This window comes from Mustela putorius, unplaced genomic scaffold, assembly GCF_011764305.1.
Source record: "Mustela putorius furo isolate JIRA1106 unplaced genomic scaffold, ASM1176430v1.1 tig00000129_pilon_pilon_pilon, whole genome shotgun sequence".
Classification (NCBI taxonomy): domain Eukaryota; kingdom Metazoa; phylum Chordata; class Mammalia; order Carnivora; family Mustelidae; genus Mustela; species Mustela putorius.
The window spans coordinates 24386865-24414125 of record NW_025421290.1 but is presented as its reverse complement, the minus strand read 5'-3'; the positions used below and the strand labels follow the sequence as shown (position 1 = coordinate 24414125).

Here is a 27261-nt window from a genome sequence, read left to right as displayed (position 1 = left end):
AAAGATAATAAGAAAATCAACTTCTTAGCATGTGAAAACTAGATGAATCTTAATAGTAAAACCAAAAAAGTCATGATCTAATGAAATTCAAATGACATGCAGTAAATCTAAGTAAGTCTGTCAAAAACGTGTAATAGTTTAGTTGGCCAAATGATGGCAACTAAAATGCTTTAATCAGAATTCCCATTAAACAATTTAGCTATCACCAAAGAAAGCCTACTGCCAACATTAAATTATAGACGATAACTGTATCCCTAATACCCTTCTGGAGAGAATAACATAATTTTTAATAAAGGGAACCACTAATATATGCACACACAGGCTTATATTTATATGCCCAGAGATATTTATCTACATATAGATTTAGATGTTATTAATTACCTGTTTAACTTAAATATATCAGCATAGCTGAAAGGGTAGTAAACATAAAGGAAAGTATTTAATTTTGGATTTATAGTAGTTCTTAATTTGGGCTACATATCAGGAAGATAAAGAGGCAAGTTCTAAAGTATAATATCTCAACAATAGTAAGTTGATAAGCATAAAGAGTTTTTATAAGTCACAGAACATCCATGGTAAAAGAAGATAACCATAGGAAAAGATTTTTTTTCTTTCTTTGCTGTGTACCTATAAAAGGGAACATTAAAGGAATACTATAGTAATTAAAAACTGATGACCCATAGACTCCTTGTGGGAAGTAACATAAAAAATTCAACTTTGCTTTCCTATTATTTTTTATTATTACCTTCCTAGGCAGTGTTTTAGTGTCTTACTCAGGTTAGTAGTCAAGGATCACAAAGTAATTGAGAAAAATACATAACATACAAGACATCAATATAAACAAGAAAAAAAGGAAATCAGGAGAAAGAGTGGTAGCACAAGGTACAAGAAAAATAACGCTTTATAGAAAGGATAATTCATATCCTTAAATATATTTTAACCATAAAACATAAATGGGGTACAATTAAAAAGGAATAAACTGATGGGGTGCCTGGCTGGCTCTTGATCGTGGAGTTGTAAGTTTGAGCCCCACGCTGGGTGTAGAGATTACTTAAAAATAAAAGTATTAAAAAAAAAAAGAGGAGCCCTTGGGTGGTTCGATTGGTTAGGCAGCTGACTCTTGATCTCAGATCAGGTCTCGATCTCAGGATTGTGAGTTGAAGCCCCACACTGGTCTCCATGCTAGGCATGGAGCCTACTTTAATAAAAAAAGGAATAAGCTCAAAAGTAAGTGTTCAGAAATTTTTTATATCTGAAAAAAAAAGTCTTGAAGATCTGGATGATAAATTGAAAGAAACAGGCCAAAAGTAAAGTAAAAAATGAAAGGAGGTGAACAATAAGAGAGAAAAATAAGAATGTTACAAAATAATCTAAAATAATTCTAGAAAGTATGAATAAAACTACCAAGAGAAAGATATTATCAAATCTATAATTAATAAAATACTCAGAGAACTGAAGAGTTTTAAGGGGTGCATGCTCAGTGCTTAGCATAACAAATTTAAAAATATAGTATCCACACAGAAATGTGAAATTCATATTTCTGTGTAGATATGAAATTCTAAAATTCCAAACCAAGGATAAAATTAAGATCCTAAAACCTTCCTAAGGTTAAAAAAAAAAAATCATATACAAAGCACTGGGAATCAGAATGCATCAAACTTCTCATCAACATCCTTAGAAACTAGAAATAATGAGACATGCCTCAAACTCCTGAATGACAATTCAATCTAGAATTCTGTACCATGCCAACCTATCACACATATGAGAACATCATAAAGACATTTTTAGATCTGAGAAATATTAAGGGGAAAAAAGCCACAGTATTCAGAAAACAGGAATAAGTGCATCATTCCCAAGATGATAATGAAGTAAAAGCCCATGATGACAATTATGAAGTTGCAGAGACAGTAACAAATCCTGATGTAAAAAGACAGAAGGTTCCAGAAGGAATGTCATCAGGAAAAAAGTAGAGCCCATGGGCTATCAAATCTACAGAAAATCATATTGAAAAGTGTTTTACAGAGCTGTTAAAAACATTTGGGAACACTCAAGAGTCTCAAAGAAAATTAAATAAATGAAAAGACTGGGTAATTTAACTCTAGGAAAAAAATTTTTATATAATGAAAGAAACAAAACCATGAAACATTTAGCTCAGCAATGAATATTTATTTAGCTATCTAATAAGGGCTGAATATGGATTCAACCAAAATTATAATGTAACTCCATTATTATAGATGGGCAAAGAAAGAAAGGTTTACTTTTGAGGACTCAAGAGCTTTTAAATGTCATTTATAATTGGTAGACAACAGTAGAAGAGAATACAAACTGAGAATGGAAGGTCAGAAAGGTCAGGGACTGATTTTGCTTTGGTGTAAGCCTTTTAGTGCTATTTGACCAAGCATCTACATGGACTATTTTTCTGAGTACTCTGCATGGCAGACACTACATGTTGGTCCACCTAACAATAAAGGTCTCCACCACCTCGTTCCTTGTCTAGAGAGGTCAGGAAGCTAAATACTCAATTTCACAGCCTCCCTTGCAGGAGGATGGCCATATGACACCATGTGGCCCAAAATAAAACATACATAAAAAGTCTTCTGAACATAAAAATTCAAAAAGAATTGTCAACAGAGATGGAAGATCCCAGCCAAACACATAAAATCAGAAAGATTTCTTTACTGATCCAGCAACACAATACTCAGAAACCCAAAAGAAAAAAGTGACTTTGGAAAGTTGTAATTTAGAATTTTTAGATATAACTTTTATGTTGGTTTATAATAACACATGCCCATCAAAAGCTTATCATTACTGCTGACAGGGGAGCGATGTTCACACTAAGCATATTCGACACCCAGAGAGTTCAAATACAAGCCCCCAAATGAGAGAGACAGGCCTCTAAGATTTGAGGAAAGTGGCTCATCATCGGGCATTCACTTCACAAAAGACAACATTAATCTTTAGAGCCTCACCCAGATAATTTTATCTAAAATCAGACAGCAGAGAGGCAGCAATGAAATACTGGGCAAGCACCGAGAACGGAAACAAGAAACAAAGGAAGAAAATGGGAAATACTATAAAAAGTAAACAAAATAGCTCTAAAAGGCACAGCAGTTTAGGACCACCTGAGTATGGGAACACCAATAGTCTCACACATCTTCAGCACTGCTATCAGAACACAGCACAATAAATGTTTTTCTGAGTCATTTTTAAAAAACCAAAGGTTAAATTATATCCAGAAAACTCTTGTTAAGAAAGTTAGGGATACCAGTTTCATTGTAGGATTTACTGATTCATCACTTACATACAATACCCAGTGCTCATCAGAATGAATATTACACTGCATGCTAACTGAATGAAATTTAGGGACGCCTGGGTGGCTCAGTCAGTGAAGCGTCTGCCTTCAGCTCAGGTCATGATCCCGGGATCCTGGGATGGAGTCCTACATTGGGCTCCCTGCTCAGCGAGGAGCCTGCTTCTCCCTCTGCCTGCTGTTCCACCTGCTTGTGCATGCCCTCTCTCTGACAAATAAATAAAATCTTAGGGGGAAAAAAAAAAACTATGTGGAATTTAAATAAAAACTTGGAAGAAAAAAAAAGAAAGTTAGGGATACAAGGCATGTAACCACAAGGCATGCAGGATAAAGAACTACTTTTACATAAAGACAAGCAATCCAGAAAATCCAATTTTTAACGGGGCAAGTGAAAAGAACAAACAATTTCACAGAAGAGGAAAACTACATGGTCAATAAACCTATCAAACCTATCAATCTCAGGGAATTGCTAATTCAAAAAGAGATTTTACCTTACTTCCATCAAATCGGTTAAAAAACCCAAAAAACCCTGATAATATCAAGAGCTGGCAAATTAAGTAAAATTAATTCCTATGTCATACTGGTGGAGATATGAACTGGTGGCATCCATTTCAAAGGCAATTTGGCAATACTGAATACAGCTGAAGTTGTGCATGCCTACAACTCAAGTGATTCCATTTGAAGGTATATGCCAGATAACTCTCACACATACGTATGTGAAGACATTTACAATAGTCAGTATTACTTCATGATAGCAAAAATGTTAAAACCTAAATGTCCATCAACAGGACAACAGATAAAGAATTATATAATCATACAGTTGCATACCACCCAGCAGTGAAAACTTTTTAAAAGTTGTAAAATGTCCTTACAAACAACTCTCACTTATAATGTTAGCAAGGAAGGATGCGGATAATACAGGTAATAAGGACACGCCTATGGGTAATAAACATGGGTATGTTACACAACATCATTTGCGTAAAGAGAAAGACATGTAAAACATCATTACAAACTTACGGACATACACCTCTGCTATAGAAGTATAAAAGCGTAATTGGGATGGCGAAAACTAAGTTCAGGAGAGTAATTACTTGTGGAGAGGAGAATGGGATCAAGGAGGGGCACAGACGCTTCAGCTCAATTAGCAATGCTTTGTTTCCTGAAAAACAGATATTAGCTCAACATCACAAAACATTAAGGTTAGACAGGCCAGCTAGCTGGTAGGTTTATGTGTGTTCACTCTTTACAGCTATCAAAAAAGATTCATGCTTTTAAAAGTAACCTCTTAAAACAAAACACTAAAGTAATGAGGATCGACAAATTTCTAAAGACACAAAAACAGCTTTTCTTCCCTGGCTTGCCACCCTCACTGCTCACCACCACAGACCTTGCACCGCCTCCAACTTGAAAATAAATACATGAATCCATCAAGGTATGTGCTTCTCCGGCAGGGTGAAAAATCAGTCAGGGAAAAAAACGTTAGGTAGAGCTGTTTCTGGAGTGCAAATATCTGTACTCACACCCAGTGTTGCCACTTGCAGCATGTGTCAACTCAAGCAAAGAAAGCCCTTAACCTTCGTCTCACCTTCTGTACCACAAAGACAGGAACAGCACTCACTGCACAGGGCCCTTGAGGATTTAATAAGAAGGCACAGGTATAGCACCTGCCTGAGTGATACTACTAAAAACAGCAATCACAGCTGATTAGTGGTACAATAAATCTCCCGCACTGCCTCAAAAGAAGAGTGGTTTATTCCAATTTTCTGAGTGGCTCGCCAGTGACAGTGATAAAAACAGTAGGGTCAAATGTCTTCTTGTCATGTCCACCTGAAATTAAAGTGTTTCCAAAGAATTACTCCACAATCCTAGCTTCCTGTGGCTTCCTTAGTATTTCTTTTGAGTAGAGCAAAAATAGTCAAAATACAGAATGGGAGAGTTCAAATTTTTCCTGAAAATAGTAAAACTAAGAAAATGATCTTTCAATAAAAAAAATATTGAAAAGAATGCCTATTACTTATGGCACACAAATATCAGACAACCATCCCTTCTGTTCCCTTCTCTCTTTTTCCTTATTAATTTCAAAATATGGAAAACTAAAATCTATTTTCTGAACAAATTCATTTACAGAAAAAAATTTCCCTTCTGACCTGTACATGAGTAAATCAATGCAGTACAATGTTGACTAATGCCTGCTAATTATAACACTATCTTTCTGTAGGGAATTCTGGATGAAGTCAGTCTTTTTCATCCCATGAACTACAATAAAGTTTTATATATATCTTACTTAATCTTCCAACATTTTGTCTAATTTTTGTGTCTAATAATCAAGGCCTACGATACCAAATGGAATATTATAAGTAGTACATGTATGTATATGTATATCTATGTAATGGATTACATAGATCTCTTCATCTGAGAATAAATTGCTCTCTTTTTAAAAAAATGTTTATATTTGGAAAAGTTGGATAGAAAAAAACCCCAAATTACTATAAATAGAATATTTAAAAATTACTAAGTAAAGGGCCTGAATTTTTACATGCCTAATTTCCTTAAATTATTTATTGTGAAATTCTTTTTTTATTTTTTTAAGATAGATTTATTTATTTATTTATTTATTTGACAGAGAGAGAGATCACAAGTAGACAGAGAGGCAGGCAGAGAGAGAGGAGGAAGCAGGCTACCTGCCAAGCAGAGAGCCCGATGCAGGACTTGATCCCAGGACCCTGAGATCATGACCTGAGCTGAAGGCAGTGGCTTAACCCACTGAGCCACCCATGCACCCATGAAATTCTTTATTTCAAAACCAGTTACAGAAAAAGCACAGGCCAGATATTGGCAAGGTGCTAAAAAGTAGTAGTAACTGACTAGAAGATGGAATCCTGGCATACCTACACCCAAAGTTAATCAGGCAAACGGTTACATTTAAGAGCCCAAGTTTGTCTTTTGCGTAAGTATGGAATTTTAGCCATGCAGCACATAAAACAAGTCTTATATAGAAAGTGGTAGGAAGACATTCACACATTAAAATAATCCATTAAAAATATTAATTTTGCAGAACCTTTTCACAAATAGTGTTTATAAAGAAGAACAAACTGTGAATCATTTTAGATTCTAGTTTTAACTAGTCATCAGTATTAGAGGTAAGAAAAGATATATATGAAAGTTATTCCAATTTTTTTGAATTCATCAACTAACACTAGAAGCTCTGTGGGAGAAAAGTGGTACTTTTATTATCTTAAACTGTACTAGTATTGCAATACAAAGCTGATTATTATTTAAATTTTCTACTTAGAATGGAACAGTTCAAAAATTGTAAATGGTACATTCAAATTTTAAAACTGAAGATCAATATGATTTTTAAATACTCATATTATTCACAGCTGATAGAGGTAGCATTCATCAACTCGTTTCTATTCTGCTTTAAGTAAGTTAATCTATTTAATGCGTAGGTACTTTGGTAACACAACAAAGAAATATGGTTTGCTGGTTTAGAGACATTCACAGTTTGATGGGGGGAGGGGAAACACAAATATATAATTACAATGCAATATAAAAAATATAATTATTAGAAGTAAAAGTAGTTAGGTACACAAAGAAGTGGCAAATACCTAAGCATGGAAACTGGAAAACTATAGGAAAGACTTCAAAGAAGAGAAGAATGAAAAGGCTGAGCTAAGTGTTTTGAAGTACTGAGAAACTTTGGGTAAGAGGGATGATAAAGGTTGCCTGATTTCAAATCTTCCCGTTCACCCTTGAAAAAAAAAAAAACAGAACAAAACAAAAAACAAACAAAACCACCATAAAACCAACAAAGAGAGAAATAAAGCCACATATGACCCATGCCTTTGGCAGGACTAAGGAATACCACACCCTGGGGCGCCTGGGTGGCTGAGCTGGTTAAGTATCTACCTTTGGCTCAGGTCCTGATCTCAGAGTACTGGGATAGAGTCCCACATTGGGCTCCCTGCTCAGTGGAGAGCCTGCTTCTCCCTCTCCCTAAGCTCCCTCTGCTTGTGCTCTCTCTTGATTGCTTGCTCTCCCTCTATCTCGAATAAATAAATAAAATCTTTAAAAAGAAGGGTGAGGAAATACAACAACCTTCAGATGGCCTGTGATAGAAAGACAGACCCAATTCCAACCAAGCTCCGACCACCCCTGCAGCCAAGTCTGGATGTTTGGAGACAGGGACAGACACTTACGAGACAATGAAAAGAACAGAAGAGCACCGAGGACTTAGACAAAGCAAGAAAAAGATCATGCTCTGAAAGTATCCAAAATAAAAGCCAAAAGACTACATACACGTAGGCCGGAACGTGTACTTTAAAGCACTAGCTAGGAAAGAAGGGATTGGACAGAAATGGCAGACCCAAGAGGCACAGCTTCTGAGGGCAAACCAGACAGAAGGAGATGCACCCCTGGGAATACTGAAGTGAAGAGAAAGAAGGGGCTAAGAAAAGAATTAAGGATGCCACAGAAATGAAAGAGAAACAAGACACGCTTCACCCCCAGCCCCATCCATAAGAGTTCTCCAGCATAGAGGAGGGTGTTCTAGAACTCTTCAAGAAGGGAATGAACAGACATACAAAAAAAAAAAAAAAAAGCAGGTCACAGATACAGAAAAACAACTGTGAAGATCAGAAAATGCTAATAAAAACATTTCAGCTGATCAATCCCTCCCCCTCCTTTTGCTGAAGTGGTATACCACACAACATTCCAAACTCAATTTAAAATCTTCAAACAAGCATTTGTGATATGGAAAAAAAAAATCCTGAAATAGAAATACAAAAACTAAGAACAGAAATGAACAAACAAACAACAACCAAAAAAAGAAAAGCAAGAAGAGTTGAATTTAGAAAAGAAACAGAAAAAGTATGCTTTTCCCGAATAGACTGTGAGGGGTGCATCTCCCCACAGTAAAACACAGGGAAAGGAAAGAAATTTATTGGCAAAGGAATGAGCACATTCACATGATAACTTGCAGACGGGTGAATTATGAACAACCCCCATGGACGGGCCGGGAGGGTCAGATCACAAAGGACTTCGAAGGACAAGCTAAGGTCTATTGATTTCATCTTTAGAGGTGGGGAGGTAGTATAATTAAGGAAGGAGAACACATGTTTTGGCTTCAGATGAACTCAGTCTCTACCAGTTACTAAGACTGTGCCGAGCAATTATTTCTATGATGCTAAGCCTCTTATTTATAATCTGTGGTTGAAGGGATGGATGGATGGTCAGATGGATGGATGGATGGATGGATGGGTACATAGACAGACACGCAAGTGCGTGCACACACATACATATACCCGCACAAAACCAGCTGTACTTATCTGAACCAGGGTTCCTCCCAAAAGCAGAGCATCACAAAAGGACCTGTAGAGAGACAATTTAACTGGCAGGAGAAGTAAAGGACCACGGAGGGTGAAACCAGAAAGGAGTGTGAGCCAGTAGGAGGGCACCTTACTGAACGATGCTCATTGCTGTGGGCAACTGGAACTCAATCTTGCCAGACTCTCTGAACATGACTAGAAAGCTGTTAGAATTGTCCGTGCGAATACAAGGAGAGCATTTCTCCACTGGCTCCTACTCCAAGTTAAGGATTGCCCTAGGAGGAGTTTACTTGCAGCCACTTCCAGACTGAACAAGCCTGTGCGCCCTCCTACCTGTATCTCTTGCTAGGTGGCCTTGGAGAAGCCCTGGAGCAGAAAGGAAAAGATGGGCAGTACGCATATTTGAGATAAGCCACTGTCAGGGCGAAGTGAGTCAAAGCCCGCAGGAAAGAGTTAGAAGATGATGTGAGGCGATGCTTCAGAGGCAACTGATAAGAGTATAGCTCGAACTCCCTTCCCACTGGGTCACTGAATACATGTGCATCAAGTCACCCCATTGTACACCTTAACTTATACAATGTTCTATGTCAGTTAAACCTCAAATAAACCTGCACAAAAATTAACTGGTCACAGAGTCAAGGAGGCGCTACCATTGCTATTACATAATGGTGACAGGGAGGAACTTATCTTGAACTCAAGGAATATATGAGTGTGTTTGTTGTTGCTTCGTGCCTGATAAGTAATGTTGAAGATGCACTTGGAGCAATTATAGTCCAAGGGCAAGGCAACTGAAGGCTCAGATCGCTCAGAGGTAAAGGTTGCAATTAAGTTAACCTACCCTGGTTTCTTGTCCATCTTTGGTGGTCCCATGATCTATTAGCCACTGCCACAGATGTCTGTGGGTCATGGCACCCTCAGTGCCACTCGGGCCCTTAATGATAATTACATCCACCTTGCCCCTGACTAAGTGCTACCACTTGGCCTCTGTATTCCAGAATCCTATCATGTCTATGGACACAAGGGAACCTAGTGTCTCCTATCAAGCGCAGCCTGTTTCCCCTCACCAGGGCATTCTGTATTACCTTGTTAAGTGTTTTCTTTGGACCTGCCTAAGGAACGTGATCAGATAGTATGTTCTCTAGTCTCATAAAATAAAACCTTTCTAATATTCTTTCTTCTCTAAGACTTCTGACCTGGATACTCTGCCAAAGCCATTCCTGCATATTTATCTAATTTACTATAGGTCATATTCAAGTCCAAGCTTCAAGAAAATATCCCCACAGTATATTAGGACGAGGTTACTAAGATATTAAATCCGGAGTGATGAACAGTGCTCCCATGTTAATTATATCTCCCCCATCCAGCCTCATTCTACCACTCCTAGCCCCATACCTTGAAAATCCACTCCCCAGCACACTCCTCTGTTCCTACTGGCACATGTTAGCCAGGCCCTGGGATAATCTGTCTGAGTATTTCCTCCCAGAACAAGAATATCCCTGTTTACATTACGCTACAATTGCATCTAGCTGTTCTAGAGGCAACAGGTATAGAGGATGGGCAGATTCTAGACAGGACAAGCATGAACCTCAGCCAGATCGCTGCATGGTCTCCAAACAAGGGAAGGCTGTTCTGTTCTAACAAGGCAATAGCTCTGTCTGTCCAGAGGATCGGGAAAATTCAGGGGTCCCAAACAGATCTCAGGGTCCCATTCCTTCCATACGACGTTGCTGACTTTGGCCCTAAACACCTGTCGAGGGTGCACCAAGAACTACCATGATCAACACAGAATGAGGGACCCGTAGAGAGGTTTGACCTCGCACAGGCACAGAAGTCAAACCGTCTACACAGTGCTGCTGCCTCCGCATCTGGGGCTGAGTCTGAAGAGAGGGCAGCCGAGTGGAAAGGAAGGGCGGCCAGCACGTGGGAAGGAGCAAGGATAACCCGCAGCCCCGAAGACAAGCTGGAACCCATGAAGGCAAAGAAGAACCCGTCTCTCTCACTACCTTGATGCCTCCGACTGTGACGAGACAGGCAACCTGGGGAAAAGCCACACACCCTGACCACGGATTCTAAGAAGTTGATGGAGGTGATCCAACAGGAGCTAAAAAGAACCGCGGGCCTGGGTAAAGCCGCATGCCAACAATATGACACAGCAGATTGGCAGTGACGTGTGGGAGCTGCAGCAGGGCCTCGTACCAACCTTCGCATGTAAAAGAAATACGGCTGCTGCCTCACTTCTGCCTTTAAATCCTGCTCAAAATATCTCTTGTGGCCAGCGTTAACCCAGAACCCGGGGGGGAGCTCTGGGAAACGTCATTCTTGGTCTAGCTCAGCTGGCACAGTACAAACCCACCAAAGAAGATGCACGGCTCTACCACCCTGCAGATTAAATCCCAGGCCTGCTTCTTTACATCATCTGTCCGATCATGGCAGGCAGTAACAATCTTTGCAAATGCTACCACACAGAATCTTTTCACCCTGTACCCTGCGTTGACAGCTGGCTGGCCTATGCCTGTCATTCTCCTGTTTGCCAAGTTTCCAAAGGCAGAAGAGGTCAGTCAACTTCAGAGTCCTTTTATAATTACCACTGTCCCCATACCACTCAAGTCGCAGAGCTGTAGCATCAAACAACAGTTCACCTTCCATTCAGTGCCAGTTCTGATGCCTTGCAGGTAAGAGTTTTGGGAACTGTTCTGTCACACACGCCAGGGGTTACCACCGATGAGGTCCCTGCTGTGATCTCACCAGTGAGTGGCCCACCTCAACACCCCGTATCTGAGGTATGCTTCCTAGAACCACTTTAGGTACTGTCTTCACTGGGGCTCTCGGGCACATGATTGATCTGGAAGGTAACCCCAGGAGAAGGAGTGAGGAAGAACTCGGGAGACTGAGAGAGGGAAGAAGGAAAAGCCCATACAAGGATGCATTATCAACTCAATCTAATCTGGACCTTCTGAGGAATGTATGGAATGCCCCTCAGAATTTTCCACCCTCAGATCAATACAGAAAAGCATTTCTTCTCAGCTTCCATCCCTCATGGCTGAAGGCTGCCCCTGTGGTCCCTTCACTCTGTACACTTCTAGGATATGCCCTCGTGCTGGCTGAGCCAGCTCCCCTTAGGATCCTAAACCTTGGAGCAAGAATCCAGGTCCTGGGGCAGAAAGTGAAAAATGTGCAGCACATGTGTCTGAAATTAGACACCATCAGACTGAAGTGAGTTGGTGAGCTGGAGCCCAGGAAGAGCATCAGCCCCAGGGGGACTCCAGAGTGAGGCAGACGGGACAGGAGCTCGCACCCTACAGCTGTCAGAGACAATACTCATCACATAGGTGTGTGTGAGAATTCAACAAGATACACAAAATGCTGGGCAGCTCTCCTAACACAGAAAACTCAGTAAATGATAGCTATTACCACTAGGTTAGACACTGATCTAAGACTGTGGCAGGGGCAAAGCATGAGCAAGAAACAGACAAAGGACATATTTCAGAGTCACAAACTGACAGAATGGGGAGAGTGAATGGGTAGGCAGGGAGAATGGGAGGTGGAGGAGGAAGGCCAGGATGTTTCCAGCTAGGGTCCTGGTGGGATGGAGAATGACAGTACCACTAAATATAATAAAAGCTGGAGGAAGAAGCATTACTCGACCTGACTGTAAGGGACCTGTGGGCTACCCATATGTCTTATGCTCAGCAGGCAGTTGGAAATAACTGATCAGAAACTCAATGAAGAGAGCTAAACCGAAAACAGACACTGGTAGTAAGTAGTTCAAGCCATGATGATGTTGGGAATTCCCAGGAAGAGCATGTACATTTATAAGAATAAAGGGCTGACAGTGGATTATCAACATTTACGAGACACGCAGAAAGATGGAGGCCAGGGAAAGAGGGAAATGGGGCAGCCAGAGAAAGAGAAGAACCAGGAAGAAATGCGCCGTGTCCCTGGGTAAAGGGAAGACAGTACCAACACTTGAGCACCAACTGCTCTGAAAGAGGTTAAGTCAAACAGAGATGTTTCCGCTGGATCAAGAACACAGGGAGACCTTGCGGACTGGAGAGGGAACCGTTATTATGTGGGACAGACTGAGATGGGAGCCTGATGGTCCAGCACATCAAAGAGTGAACAGGAGATAAAGAAGTAGAAACAGTTGCCGAAACTGCTCTCTCAAAAATGGATGGAAAAGAGAATGACAGCAAAAACTAGAGGGCCACCAAAGACTTTTTTTTTTTTTTTAAACAAGACGATTCAAATGTGTTCGTGGGAAGGAGAGTTTAAGGATGAGGGAAAGGGGAGGAGGAAAAATCGAGTAAGCTCTCTGAGGAAGTGGAAGATTGCAAAAAGAGGTGTGAGAGCACAATCTGACTCAATGCTCTTTATTTAATATGCTTGGATTTATTTTTAATACACCAACTAGGAAATATGTATTTAGCATCTAATTTGCTGAGACCAACCTAATAAAGTTATAAAATAACTTTTCTTATGAAATCTTGTCTTTTCTTACTCAACATTACAAAAACATAAGCTTCTTGGATTAATTTTAGTTTCAGTCAAAAGGTGACAATGGTATGCAGTGTGAAACAAATCTTCCTCTGCTATTTTAGTTCTTTTTTCTTTATGTCAGGGGGAAATAAATGATTTCTAAAACAATTTATCAGATAAGCTCGAACCCAGGGGGTGTCCAGAACCATATTGACAGCACACACGTAACTGCGAATTCTAGAACCTTGAACCCCTGTCCACAGGGTCCAATTAGCCCAATGGCAGGGAATGTTTGGGCTGGAAAATACGCTAAATAGCTAGCACATCAGGTTCCTTTTAACTGCCAGGTGGTAAGCTATTCTGAAGCTGTTTAGATTTGTGGTTGGGCCTCAAACCATGTCTCTGGACAGCATTCTGCTGGCAGCAGAACAAAGTTATATTTAATATCTGTGTACTTTAAAACAATGCTGCCCACTTTTCTCTTATTGCCGGGGTCACTTACCTTGAAGACTCACTGTACTTTTGGTGTATAAAACAGCAGTGTTTACTTATCCAGCTGATTCTGGAATGACATGATTGGGCCAATGTGAAAACTGAGTCAACAGGAAAACAAATGCTTGTAAAGCAGTAACAAACAGCCTTTTTTTCCAATACGCGTACCAAATAAATTTAACTTAGAGGAACTATAACTAAATATAAAACACTTCAAAAAGAAGAAAAAGAACATTATGCTTACTAAGAATTTTGGCATGATCCAGAGAACATGTTCAGAGAACTGACCTCTGGGAAAGCACAGAAACATTTCCATGGCTCTGCCTGAAAATCTCTTTTCTGTAAGCTGTTCTACAACATTCCTTAAACTCTCATCTTATAACATGTACACAGTGTCAAATTTTTGTGTGTTTTTCTATACTAAGAATTTTTAAAAGATGAGAATAACAATGTTTTAGAACAATGAAGGGATTTTTCTCTTCTTGAATAAAGAATTGCCTTTGCTTCACAATTCATCGAGGAGAAAAAAAAAATACATGAGCTCAACACTCCCATACCTTCCGGCCACCAAATCTACAAATGCACCTGTATCCTCTCCCTCTTCCCTTTCATTATACTCGAAGCAAGGGCATTCCCTTATCAGAGGCCAATCCCTGCGCCCACTTCATGTCCCCCCTTCCTCCTGGGGACCTCACTGCCACCAGCTATCCAATCTCGCTGGTACGCTTCAATCTTTCTGGGTAGTGGCTTCACCCTAGTGGTCTCTAGCATGTTCTAGCGCCACTCATCTTAAAACAACAAAAAATACCCATCTCGAGCCCCCCATTTCTCTCCAGCTAAGTCTCTCTCTTTAATCTCCTCCAGGACCAAGTCTCTCAAAGTTGTTTTCACTTGGACCCAATTCCTCATCCTGTTCCATTCTGGCTTATCCCACCAACTTGCCACCACAGCTGCTCCAGATAAGGTGATCAGCTCACCCGTCGGATCTGACTCAGTTTCCCTGTAGATTGGAATAATAATAATAGTCACTTCATAAAGCTGTTGTCTGGCTTCAATGAGGTGGTGAAAGCGCCTACTAGGTGGCCCTGGCAAGCTTTCATCACCCCTGATTACCACGGCCGGATATGCTCACTAGAATACATCAGAAGCATCTCAGACTTGCTATGATCCACATAAAACCGGATCCCACCTTTCTTGCCCACCCCATATGCAACACCCCTGGTTTACCATCTGTGAGTTCTAAGGCAGAATTCTAAGATGAGTCCCCCATGACCCTTTACATGATCTCCTTCCCCTTGAGGGAAGGAATATATCACTCTTGCAACCAAGGGATCTTTGTAGATGTAACTAAGGTCCTAAATCATTGACCTAATGATAAGATTACTTAGGTAGGCCTGACCCAATGACACAGCCTAGAGAAGAGGACCTAGAAGTCAGAGGGTCCAAGCATGGAAGCGCTTGAATTTCCATTGCCTAAAGAAGGGCCAAAAGAGAAAGAATGCAGATGGCTTCTACAAGCTGACAGAGGCCCCCGGCTGCCAGCCAGCAAGGAAACTGGGACCTCTGGCCAACAACTACAGGAACTAAAATCTGCCAACTGTAAGAATGAGCTTGGAAGTGGATTTTTACCCAGAGCCTCCAGATAAGAATAGTATGACTACCACCTTGATTTCAGCAACACTAGGAGGACTTTCAACCCACCAAACTGTGAGCTAATAAATGGGTGCTAGTACAAACCTTAAATTTGTGGTAATTTGTTCTGCAGCAATAGAAAATTAATACCTGAACAAAAAGCACCTTCAAACATACATTTGTTCCAGCCCCAAAACTCCCATACCTCACCAAGTTCTGCTGATTCTATCTCCTAAATACATCTCAACATATTCGCAATTCTTAATCTGTTCCCTACTCTAAACTGTATGTTCCATCTGAACTTCCGCAGTGGCTCTTAACTGGTTTCCTGTCTCTCAGTCCCCCTGCCTATTCTCCTCACAACAGTGGGAGCTATTTCTCGCTGCACAAAACTAGTCTTGGAAAAATCCTTCATGGCCTCACACTGCACATAGGGTAATACGTGAACACCTTATCATAACCTTCAAACCCCTGCACAAAGTGGCCCTGGCTACCTTTTCGGCCTCACTTCCCGTGACTCACCTGCTTGGATATGATGCCTGAGCCACAGAGGCAATCCCAGGGTGTCAAGTAACCCCAGTGCCAGTGACCCTCGTGTGCCAAGCCGTTTCCCACATTAGAACCATCTGTGTCACTTCCCCCCACTCACCACCCAGTGATAGCCAGGGCCTTGGCTTGAATGCTACTGTTCCACAGAAGCCTCTCCTCATCCCGAACGTGATGCCAGTTAGACTCCCTCCCAGAGCCCTGTGTTTCTTCACAGAGTTTTTCACAACTGCAAACGTATAGTTGGTTGTAGGATTACGCATTTAAGGTCTTTCTCTGAGAGTTCGCTCAATGAGGGTGGGTGCCATACCGAATTTGTTCCTTGCTAAAACCCAGCATCTGGGACAGTGCCAGACACACAGCAGGAATTCAACAGTCCTTAATGGATGAGTAAACCTGCCCAACTTAAGCGTGGCAAAATTAGGTCAAGATTATGAGGCTGATTTGTGTTTGCACCAGTAGATTCATCTTAATCTAGCTGAAACTAGGATGCTTCCTTACAAACTAGATGATGTAAATATAAAGGACAAACGGAGGCAAGTGCATGGGAAAGTGTCACTGCCAATCTGCTAGGATTCGGCCTTCACGCCCTCTTAAGGCAACAACCAATTTAAGATATGAGTACAACATTATCCTTATTGCATATTTTGAATAGTTTTTCCTATAGGAAAAAAATATCATTCCACTGCAACACTGATGTGGCTAGAGGAGAGAGTGGTTCAATTGAGTGATTTTCCAGCTAATGAAGGGATATTCCACTCATGTAGAAAACCACCTCGTACAAAGACAGCCCTGTGTACGCTCTCCGCCCTTCTGCCAAAAGAATTCGTTTTTAAAAGTATGCCTCTATCTTATTGATTTCTCACTACTTCTCTCATTTATCACTTTTTTAAAAAAAATCAAAAGTGCTATTAATTAAGGACCTCACTTTTTTTCTTTTAGGAGAAATACAAAAATAGCAAGAACACCATATGACAAAGATTTTAAGAGGCAAAACACTGAATAGAGCGTCAAACATCTTCCCATATTGTCCTTAATATTTATGCTCTGTATATAGGTGTTCATAACTGTATTTAATTCTTCCCATGGTCCAGAAAAGGTTCAAGGCAAATTATTTGGATTAAAGCATAAGAATGAATAAAGAAAAAGAAAAAAGATTAGAGACATAACATGATATTAGAAAGAGGCTCAAGATGAATGCCAGACCACAATTTTTTGTGATACAGGCCTGAGCTGTGAAGCTTTTTAGCTCCTATTTGGTAAAAGAGGGACCCACTTCACAGCATTCCTATGGAAAACAGAACAGCTGGTCAAAAGCAGCTCAGCTGGGGTCGGTACTAAGATCGGAAAGGAATGTCTTCTTGGGGATTCCTTAGAGAGGACACCATTCTACTTCTATTAAGAACACTTGGTACCAGTTTCTACTAAAATAGTTGCTTAAATAACGGACTGCTTCACATTGTTATCATACACAGTTACCCAGGCTTGGGGCAAAATGATCTCTTGTTTCAACCAATTTTAAGTACGATTTATTAGTTTCCTATTATTGCTGTAAAAAAAAATTCAACATAAATTTCATGGTTTATTAACAACCCACATTTGTCTTCTTGCAGCTCTGGAGATCAGAAGTCTGAAACTGGATCTTACAGAGCTCAAATCAAGGTGAGAGCCAAGCTGCACTCTGTATGGACACTAGAGAAATACCTAATTGGCAACTTCTAGAGAGGGCCCGCACCCCCACCCCCGGCTCATGGGACTCTTCCAGCAGTGGCATGGCTCCAGGCTCTGTTTCCACTGCCACTTCCCCTTCTCTCCCTCCACTTCCATCCTCACATCCCCGTCCGAGTCTGACCCTCCTGTCTCCCTCTTAAAAGGACCCTGGGATTGCATGTGGCCCACTTGGGGGCCCATCATCTAGGATAATCTCAAGAGCCTTACTTCAATGACATCCACAAGGTCTCTTTGCCATGCAAGGAAGCATATGCACAGGTTTCAGGTTAGGACATTGACATCTTGAGGGGCATGGGTATCTCTATTCAGCCTACCACACAAGACTCCATCATTTAGCTATTTGAAGCTACCTAAATGGTATGGAGGGGATCAGAAAACAGCGTACAAGGCCAAACTTACACGGTAACAGTAAAGCTACCAATAGGGAACTTAAATCAAAAAAAGAATTTTAATTCAAGAGTTAATAACAGAATCCTTTTAAGTAGCAAGTTCACCTTCCATATTCCAAATAATGTGATATACAAAAATATTATTTACACAATGTTTTTGTCAGGAACACACTGGTTATAAAAAAAGCAGCACACCTACACAAAAACTTGAGTGTGAAATAAAGTAACTGCAATACCAAGTACTGTACTAAAAACTGGGAACTTGACCTCCCTTCTCTCACTGCAGTCACAGGAGAGAATGCCTACTGAATACTAAGGAAAAAAAAAAGTGAGATAGCCAGCTCACTCAGTACTTTAGGAAGGTATGAAGTCCAGGCAGCTTACTTGATTTTTGGAGGAACAGTTATAGCTGAACCCAAAGGGACATTGCTAGGGACAAACATAATGAGGGCAAGATTCTATTTTAGACTCTATTCATCTTCTCTGACAAACTGGAGGAATGTAGGAGTGCTCACACCTTTGAGGTGCATAAAGAGATCTGTAATCATTACAGGAGCTCAAAGGAAATAACTGTGACAACCCCTAGCTCCCACTGCATTCTGGGATTGACCTCTCTCAACAGTGGATTTAATGGCGAAGTGTCAGTCAACACATGATCTGATTATGTTAGATTTTTCCCTAGAGGAGTCTTCACCAAGCATCAGCTTCTTTTCCACAGGACGAATTCCATCCTGCTCACCAAACCCCTTATGTCTCCAAGAAGCTGAGGTTTCAAGATTCTTTCTTGCTTTGGAGTAGAGATTAATGTTGGGTCTGATACGACAGGAGACTTCCCACCTGAGAAGGTTTTTCTCCCCAAATACAAAATATACTTGAATCCCTCTTGACTTAAGGACTGAGGTCTGAGATTTATCCCAGGAATCCAAGATTGGCTTAACATCTCCAAATTAATTAATTTAAGAGACCACATCGATAAAACAAAAAACATCACATGATCATCTGCATCGATGCAAAATAAGCATTTAACAAAACCCAATGCCTTTTCATGATAAAAACACCCAAATAGACTAGGAAAAAAAAAACAAAACTCCTCAACTTGATACAAGGCATCTATAAAAAACCCATAGCTAACCTCATACTTAATTTAAAAGACTAAATCTTCCTCCCTAAGATCAGGAACAAGGCAAGAATGTGTGCTCTCACCAATTCTATTGGACACTGCACTAAAGGTTCCAGCCAGGGCAATTAAGGGGGGGAAAAAAAAAGACATGCACATTGACAAGGAAGAAGTAAAACTATCTTTATTTGCAGATCTTTTAAGTAGGAAACTTCTTTCTTATAAGTAGAAAATCCTAAGACAGCCACTAAAAATCTATTGGAACTAATAAACTAATTCAGCAAGGTTGCAGGAAACAAGTTCAAGATACAGAAATAAATTGTATCTCTATATATTTACAATGAACAAACCAGAAATTAAAGTTAAAAAATCCTTTTACAATAACATCAAAAAATAAAATATTTAGTAATAAAGTTAACGAAAGAAATACAAACTTATACTTTGAAAACTACAAAATGTTGGGTGCCTGAGTGGCTCTGTCTCTTAGGTGTCTGTCTTTGCTCAGGTCATGATCTCGGGGTCCTGGGATGGAGCCTGTGAGCCCAGGATAGGCTCCCTGCCCACTGGGGAATCTGCTTCTTCCCCTGCTTGTGTGCGCTCTCTCTTAAATAAGTACATAAAGTCTTAAAAATCAACAACAACACAAAAACCATAGAATGTTTTTAAAAGAAATGAAATAAGATCTAAATAAATGAAAAAACATTCTCATGCTCTTGGATCAGATCTTAATATGCTAAAATTGCAATACTCCCAAAACTGACCTACAGGTTCAATGTGATCCCTACCAAAATTCTAGATGGCTTCTTTGCAGAAACTGACAAGTTAATCCTAAAATTCCTATGGTAATTCAGGAGACCCAGAATAGCCAAAACCATTTGGGAAAAAGAAAAACAAGATTGGAGGACTCACACTTCCAAATTTCAAAACTTAACTGAAAGGTTACAGTAGTCAACACAGTGTGGTGCTGGCATAAGGATAGAGAGTCTAGAAATAAATCCATATATCTATGGTCAATTGATTTTTGACAAGAGTGCCAAGACAATAAAATGGGGAAAGAATAGTCTTTCAACAAATGGATCAATAACCTAAATGTAACAGCTCAGACCATAAAACTCTTAGAAGAAAATAGGCATAAATCTTTTTAACACTGGGTTAGTCAAAGATTTCTTAGATACAACATCAAAAGAACAAGAAGCCAAAGAAAAGAGATAAAATGGACTTCATCAAAATTAAAGCCTTTCGTGCCTATAAGGGTACCACCAAATAAATAAATCAATAAATATGAAAACAAAAAAGCGAAAAGACAGCTCACTTTCTGGGAGAAAATATTTGCAAGTCACATGGTTGGTAAGAGACTTTTATGTAAAATACATTAAGATTCACATTTCAATAATAAAAAGACAAATTAACCAATTAAAAAATGGGCAAAAGGATGGGAACAGACATTTCTCCAAACATACACAAATGGCTAATAAGCACATGAAAAAACGCTTAACATCATTAGTCAATAGGGAAACACAAATCGAAATCACAATAAGATACCACCTCATAGGAGCACCTGGGTGGCTCAGTGGGGTAAGCCTCTGCCTTCAGCTCTGGTCATGATCCCAGGGTCTTGGGATAGAGCCCCCACATCAGGCTCCCTGCTCAGCGGGGAGCCTGCTTCCTCCTCTCTCTCTGCCTGCCTCTTTGCCTATTTGTCATCTCTCTCTCTGTGTCAAATAAATAAAATAAAATCTTAAAAAAAAAAAAAGATACCACCTCATACTCACTAGGATGGCTACAAGTAAAAAGATAACAAATGTTAAAAAGGATGTAGAGAAACTGGAGCTCTTGTACATTGCCACTGGGAATGGAAAGTGCTACAGCCACTTTGGAAAAGTTACAAAGTTAAACACAGACTTACCATGTGATCCAGTAATTTTGCTCTTGGAATGTACCCAAGAGAAACAAAAACATAGACCCACACAAGAAACTTGTACACAAATGTACACAGCAGCATTATTCACAATAGCCAAAAGGTGAAAACAACCCAAATGTCAGTCAACTAATGAAGAGATAAACAAAATATGGCATATCCATACAGTGGAATAGTATCTGTCAATTAAAAAAAAAAAAGCGAAGATACATGCTGTAACATGGATGAATCTTGAAAACACTATGTTCAGTGAAAGAAGTCAGTCATAAAAGGCTACATACTGTAAGATTCTATTATATGGAATGTCCCTAGGAAATGTACAGAGACAGAAAGTAGAATTAGCAGTTGCCTAGGGCTAGGGATGGGTGGTGAAAATGTGGAGTGGCTGATATAAATGGGCAAGACGTTTCTTTTTAGGGTGATGGAAACGTTCTAAAATTAGATTGTTGTGATGGCTGTATAACTCTATAAATACACTAAAATTCACTAAATTGTACAACTAAAACAAGTGGATTTTATGTAAATTACATCTCAAAAAATCTGCTTAATAAACATTGCTGCCGGGTGTCTGCTCAGTTGGTTAAGTAATTGTCTTCAGCTCAGGTCATGGTCCTGGAGTTCCAAGATCAAGTCCTGCATTGGGCTCCCTGCTCAGCGGGGAGTCTGCTTCTTCCTCTGACCCTCCCCCGCTCGTGCACTCTCTCTCATTCTCTCTCTCGCATTCTCTCTCTCAAATAAATAAATAAAATCTTTTTTTAAAAATTACAATAAAAAAAATAAACATTGCTGCATCCACCTTGCTCTTTCTCTACAATCACTTGTTCTGGAGAAGCCAGCTGTCACATCTCAAGGACATTCAAGCAGCTGTAGAGAAAGGTCCCCACAACAAGGAAATGAAGCATCCTGCCAAGAACATAAGAGTAACTTGTCTTAGAAGGGAAATCTCCAGCCCCAGACAAGTAAGTCTGCAGGTGACTGCAGTTCTGGCCAACTGCTTGACTACAATCTCATGAGAGATCCTGAGTCAGAAGCATCAAACTAAGCAACTCCTGAATTCCTGACCCATAGAAATCATGTTGCTTAAGACATAAGTTTTGGAGTGATTTGCTACACAACAATATATAATTAATACTCTTTCCTTAACCCTCTCCTCAGTCTTAGGCTCTCTCTCCTAATGAAGGACATTTAAGGAAATGTCTTCCCAGCAACCTTTCCTCTCCTAAGAGTTTGGTTTCACCCCCATCCGCATGTTCACTGTAATAACTGTCACGTTACTAAATCGTGATCCCATTCCCTGGCCTTAACTGAATGATCTGAAAGTAGGCATCTGACCAAAGCCATGTCAGTAAGATCTTGCCCTGAAATTTCTAAATCTGAAGTTGTGGAAAAGGCAGTATCTCTCCAACACCTGAAGCTGGGGTCTATCAGCAGCCATTTTCTTTCCCATGTGGGAAAAGGCAGGTGGCAGTGGAGAAGGGTGAAGCCCATCACATGGAAATAAGAAAATATTCAAGATGGAGAGAGTACAGAAAACATATGTCTCTGGTTCCAAGGATTCCTGATGCAACCTTGTCCTTCCAATGGGAAGAATCTGTCTTGTGATCCACCATCTAAAACAGCACTCAGTATATAAGAGGTAAGGAAATATTTATGAAATAAATGAATGGGTAAGACAATCTAATAATCTTCCAATAACACCCCCCCTTTTTTTTGCTGTTGTTCAACAGAGAGATTTGATTATTTGAAACCTAAAAATTCTAACCTCTTTTTTGTTAACTTTATACTCTGTATATCTCTCTATTATTATATTTATGGCAATATATCCTAATTACTGGGTCACATGGCCTCCTCCCCTACTATCAGAGAGCAAGATATTTGCTTACTCATTTTTGGAATCATCAGTACCATTTAGTCTAGAAAATAGAAAGTGTCAAGAAATGTATGTTTAACTGATGTAATCAATCCTTGACTCTTCATTCTTCTGTTTTTATAATTAATGCCCCCAATTTATCAACTACCTAACATCTACAAGACACTGGAAAATACAATAAACCATTGCTTGTTGCTTGGTCCTGCATTTTCATCTATTCAGTGAATTCATTCAACAAAATCTGAGTTAGATATTATTGAAGATATATACACAGGCTGCTAAGCAGTAGCAGGGATCATGGGCAGTTCTACTTCAGATGGCAAGACATACACAGAAAAAGATGATAGCCAGCAATGTGACATAGGCTAAGCACCAAATGAGCGATTTAGTTTCTAAGTTACATGGGGTTAATCTGCACACTTTAAGAAAAGGTACCATCATGGAGTGATCCTCAGACTTTACACGCAACCAACATCTGAGTGCCCCACGTGTGTGCTCCTCCAGCAGGCTCGCATTCAACACTCACACTTAGTAGTTGAGAGATGTGAGTCTGAAAGAGTCAAGTGACTTGCCCAAGTCTACACAGCAAGTAAGTGGCAGAGCTAGGTTTTAGAATTAAGTCTTCCAGTTCCATGTCCAGGTACACTATGCTACTCAGTCTACACAACTGGAACACTTCCCATGGGACTTTCATTGGCTATGCATTGATCCTAGAGCATGCAGTACAGTGTGGGCACATATGGGCAGTCACCGACTGCTGACTTGATACAGCTATAATGTTTGTCCACATTTTGAGAAGCAAAGGACCACATCAGATCAAATTACTTTGGTGCCTATTATAGTATCATGTGATGACAAGAGTGCAGTTGGCTGAAGATGAGCAAATCTTTCAAGTTATATTTTAACAGTACTTTTGACCACTATATCCGGTCAGTTGTTCCAATGTTCAGCAATAAATCAAAATGACTGTTCATCTCCTTTGACAGTTAACAGTTCTAATGAATTCAGTATAATCTCACCATTATCAGAAAAATTTCCAAAACACACACTTGAAGGTGACGATTCACATGGTTAACAGGGAAGGAAAAGTAAAGCAGTACTCACTGCTTTCTACAAAACTAGCACTGTTTGCAAAACCAGAAACTAAGCAGTTGGTTGACTACTAATAACAAGCAGGTTGCTCTTTGGTCATTTAGCAAAAAGCTGCTTGCTGCACCATGGTCAGTGGCTGAGGAGCTACTTGACTTCAAGTAGCTCTTGTGATACAGCATAATTCTACATATATAAATCAGTGAATTGTTACATAAGATTTTTGGAAAAGAAATTCAAAATCTCCACTTCAAGGAGCACCTCACACTAAAACCTGGCACAAATCAGATATTAGTACTGAATAAATGTTTACTGAAAAAATGACTTAACGTCCCTTTGAAAACGTAAGTTGTCTATTAAATGGAGAGAGAAAATCAAACCAACCAGACCCACACAGGTTATGTTACAAACTGAAAAAGATTATGGGGTTAACTAGCTCAAGATACATAAGAAATTCACAAGGACCCCCCCCCTCAAAAAAATGCCAAAATGAGTAAACATGCATTTGACATCCTTCTTAAATTAAGTCACCACACTGGCACTCAGTGGAACGTTAACCAGTCATCTCATTAGAAATGAAAATGAAAAGAACAGGTGACAGATCTAACTTTACAATCTGTTCAAAATGGTAACAAGGTGTACTTGGCGTACACCTGAAATCTGCTGCATAAGATCTGTGTCTACATTATAAAAAGTATCTGTGTCTATATAATAAAAAAGTATCTCTACATGCCAAACAAGCTGAATCATAAAACTTAATAAACGCTCACGAGAACACTGAATAGTAATAATGCACTCTTCAAATGTATTAAAATGTATTGTCCAGAGATGAAAAAGTATCTGTAATACCAGACTGGGCTCCACAAATCTCAACCCCAACTGTACTGATTAGTCCAAATAAACATTTTCCAAAATCAACAACTCGGACCCATACAACGAATCAAGCAATCTAACAAGTATGAAGCTTGCGACAACTCTAGTGATTTGAAACGTTAGAACATCAGAACGTGAGCGCCTGAGCGGACGGGTTTAGTCGCTTTTACTTAGCTTTACATTCACAGAGCCTTGTTCGCAAGAGACCTCTGAAAGAATTCAAGGCCAAGTATAGTATTTCATGAAAATTGCAAATAAAAGCGCTCAGACCCTGGAGCCCGCGATCCCTCTCCGCCTCTGCAGAGACCGGACTCATGAAAAGCCCTGGGGACAGCCACCCTTTGAGCTCGTTCGTCCAGGAGCCCGGCACCTTAGGGGAGGGCTCCACAAACGCCCACCGGGACCACCTCTAGGGAAGCAGAGGAGTGCAAGAAAAGCGAGTCAGGCTCCAAACCAAAGCGTCCTTCACCCCACACTGAGGAAGGTGCACCTTTCGCCCTGGACAGGATGCAGTGACAGCGCTGTCACCTGTGCGGGAAGGGGGCGCGAAGACATCGTCGGTGACTAGTGCCAACAGGCAGAGCGGTCCGCAGCTCCGCGGGCCCCAACGCCCCGCGCCCGCCGCGCATTCCCGGGCTCGGGAAAACTTTCGGCCCGCGCCCCCCAGCCCCGAGGTGCGCCCCCACCGCTAGGGACCCCCGGGCTCCCGCCCCGCCCTCGAGGCCCCGCCCCGGGCCCGCCCCCCGCGCCCACTTCCCGGCCCCGCGCCCCCGGCCCGCGCGGGCACCCGCGTGCCCTCGGGGCGTGCCCCCGCGCCGGGCCCGGCCGCCAGAGGGCGGGGTCGCTCACCCGTCCGCAGCTCGTGCTTGACAGTGAGGAGCTGCTCTCCTCCGGCGCCGCCGTCCCCGCTGGTCCCCGCGGCGCCGCCGCCGCCGCTGCCGCCCTCCTCCATCTTCTCCCTTTTCCGATCCCGCGGGGTCCTACGCGGGGACCCGGGAGACAGCGGACGCCCGGCCCCTCGGAGCTTCCAGCTGCAGCCCCAGGAGCCGGGGTGCGGCGGCTCCAGAACTCGGACGCAGCGACGAGTCTCTTTCCCGCTCTGGCCGCACGGCTCGCTCCTCCGCCTCCTCCCCCTTCGGCGGGCACCGCTAGTACCGCGCAACCAAACCGCCCCCTGTCCGCCACCTCCTCCTTCGGGCCGCTCCGCCCACAGTCAGCAAGGTAGAGGAGCCATTCTAGCCGCTATCGCTTATTGGGCACAGGGCGCGCGCATCTGTCAGCGCCGGCTCTCATTGGACAACCCTCTCTACGCTTCAGGGGCCGCCCCGCCCCTCTCCTCGAATTGTTGTTGCTTGGCGGGGAGGCAGGAGAGGGAGAAACGCTACCACTCCGATTGGTGAGAACTGAGATTCTGCCCCGCCCATTTCCGCTGGTGCGCACGCGCAATTAGGACCTTCTCGTCTCGACCTCCCCAGAACGGTCACACCCCTTATTCCCCAGCTTCGATCTGTTAGTAAACAGTGTCTAGTAGTCAGGAGGCGCTCGGAGCCTGTGATTGGCTATTGCTGAAAGAGGCGGGGAGGGCTGATTGGAACGTTTGGTCCGCCAATCACTGTGGACAGAGGAGGGGCTTGAAGGGAAGCGCTCCTCACGCACGTGTTTGCGAACGTCTGAGGGTCCCAGCTGGCGAGCCACAGAGGTGTGCCCAGCTGGAAGACGGCGTGTCTTAGGTGTTACTTGCTCTAGTGTGCTCTGTACTACTTAAGTGGAATTTGTGCGTAAGTGCAGGGAGTTCTTAGACATTGCAAAAATTAACCCCAGCTCGCCATGACGACGTTTGCTAAGGACAGACATTTCTATTTTGCTCAAGATACATCCAAAAGCACCAAATGAATACAGAGCTTAGTAAATATACAATAAAATCCCTGCTCCTAAACAGCTTTCAATGCAAACATGAGAAACGATTTGTATGTACACAGGAAATATAAAGCAGAATTTGAAACAAAACGGCCAAACAATTGCTCAGATGGCAATGATTATTCTCTGTAGGGTTGCTGGGAAAGGCTGTCAGGGCAAGGAGGAGTTTGAGATAACCAAGTTAAAGGATGGGTAAGATAGAAATAGCCAGCAGCAGACATTTCATGCAGAAATGGTGACTCTGCGCATCAGCCTAGAGGTAGAGAGGGTAAGGGTGGGTTAAATGATTGGTAAGACTGGATGGAAGTAGGACCTAAGAGCTAAAAATGTAAGGTGCTGTCAGACAATGGAGAACATTGACTGACATACAAAATAGTGCAGGTTTTATTTAGTACAGGTTGGGGAGTCCCAAAGAGTAGGTACAATATCAAAGCTATTCTTTTGGAAGTTAGCTTCAGTTACAGTGAGAAGGATGGACTGAGGAGAGGAAAAAGATAACAGGACAAGAATACTGTTGCAAAGATAGAACTGTTAACCTGAAAAGTAAAATAGCCATTTGTTTTACCAGCAAAAG

At 41.4% G+C, this 27261-nt stretch overlaps 1 protein-coding gene across 2 annotated transcripts in view; it reads right to left on the bottom strand.

The window, feature by feature from the left end:
• RPS6KA5 (ribosomal protein S6 kinase A5) overlaps nucleotides 1–25981 on the bottom strand; it is a 175175-nt gene extending 149194 nt beyond the window's left edge. Inside the window, exons 1-2 of one of the 2 annotated variants that reach the window (XM_045071273.1) lie at nucleotides 25620–25684; nucleotides 13616–13675 (exon numbers count right to left, since the gene is read on the bottom strand). Coding sequence is in view for 1 of the 2 variants with exons in the window: in XM_045071267.1 (XP_044927202.1) it covers nucleotides 25620–25722 (103 nt within the window). In the remaining variant the exon portion in view is untranslated. Of the gene's footprint in view, nucleotides 1–13615; nucleotides 13676–25619 lie in introns of both variants that reach the window. The other variant, XM_045071267.1, reaches the window with a different exon arrangement.
• Between the last annotated feature and the right edge of the window lie 1280 nt (nucleotides 25982–27261).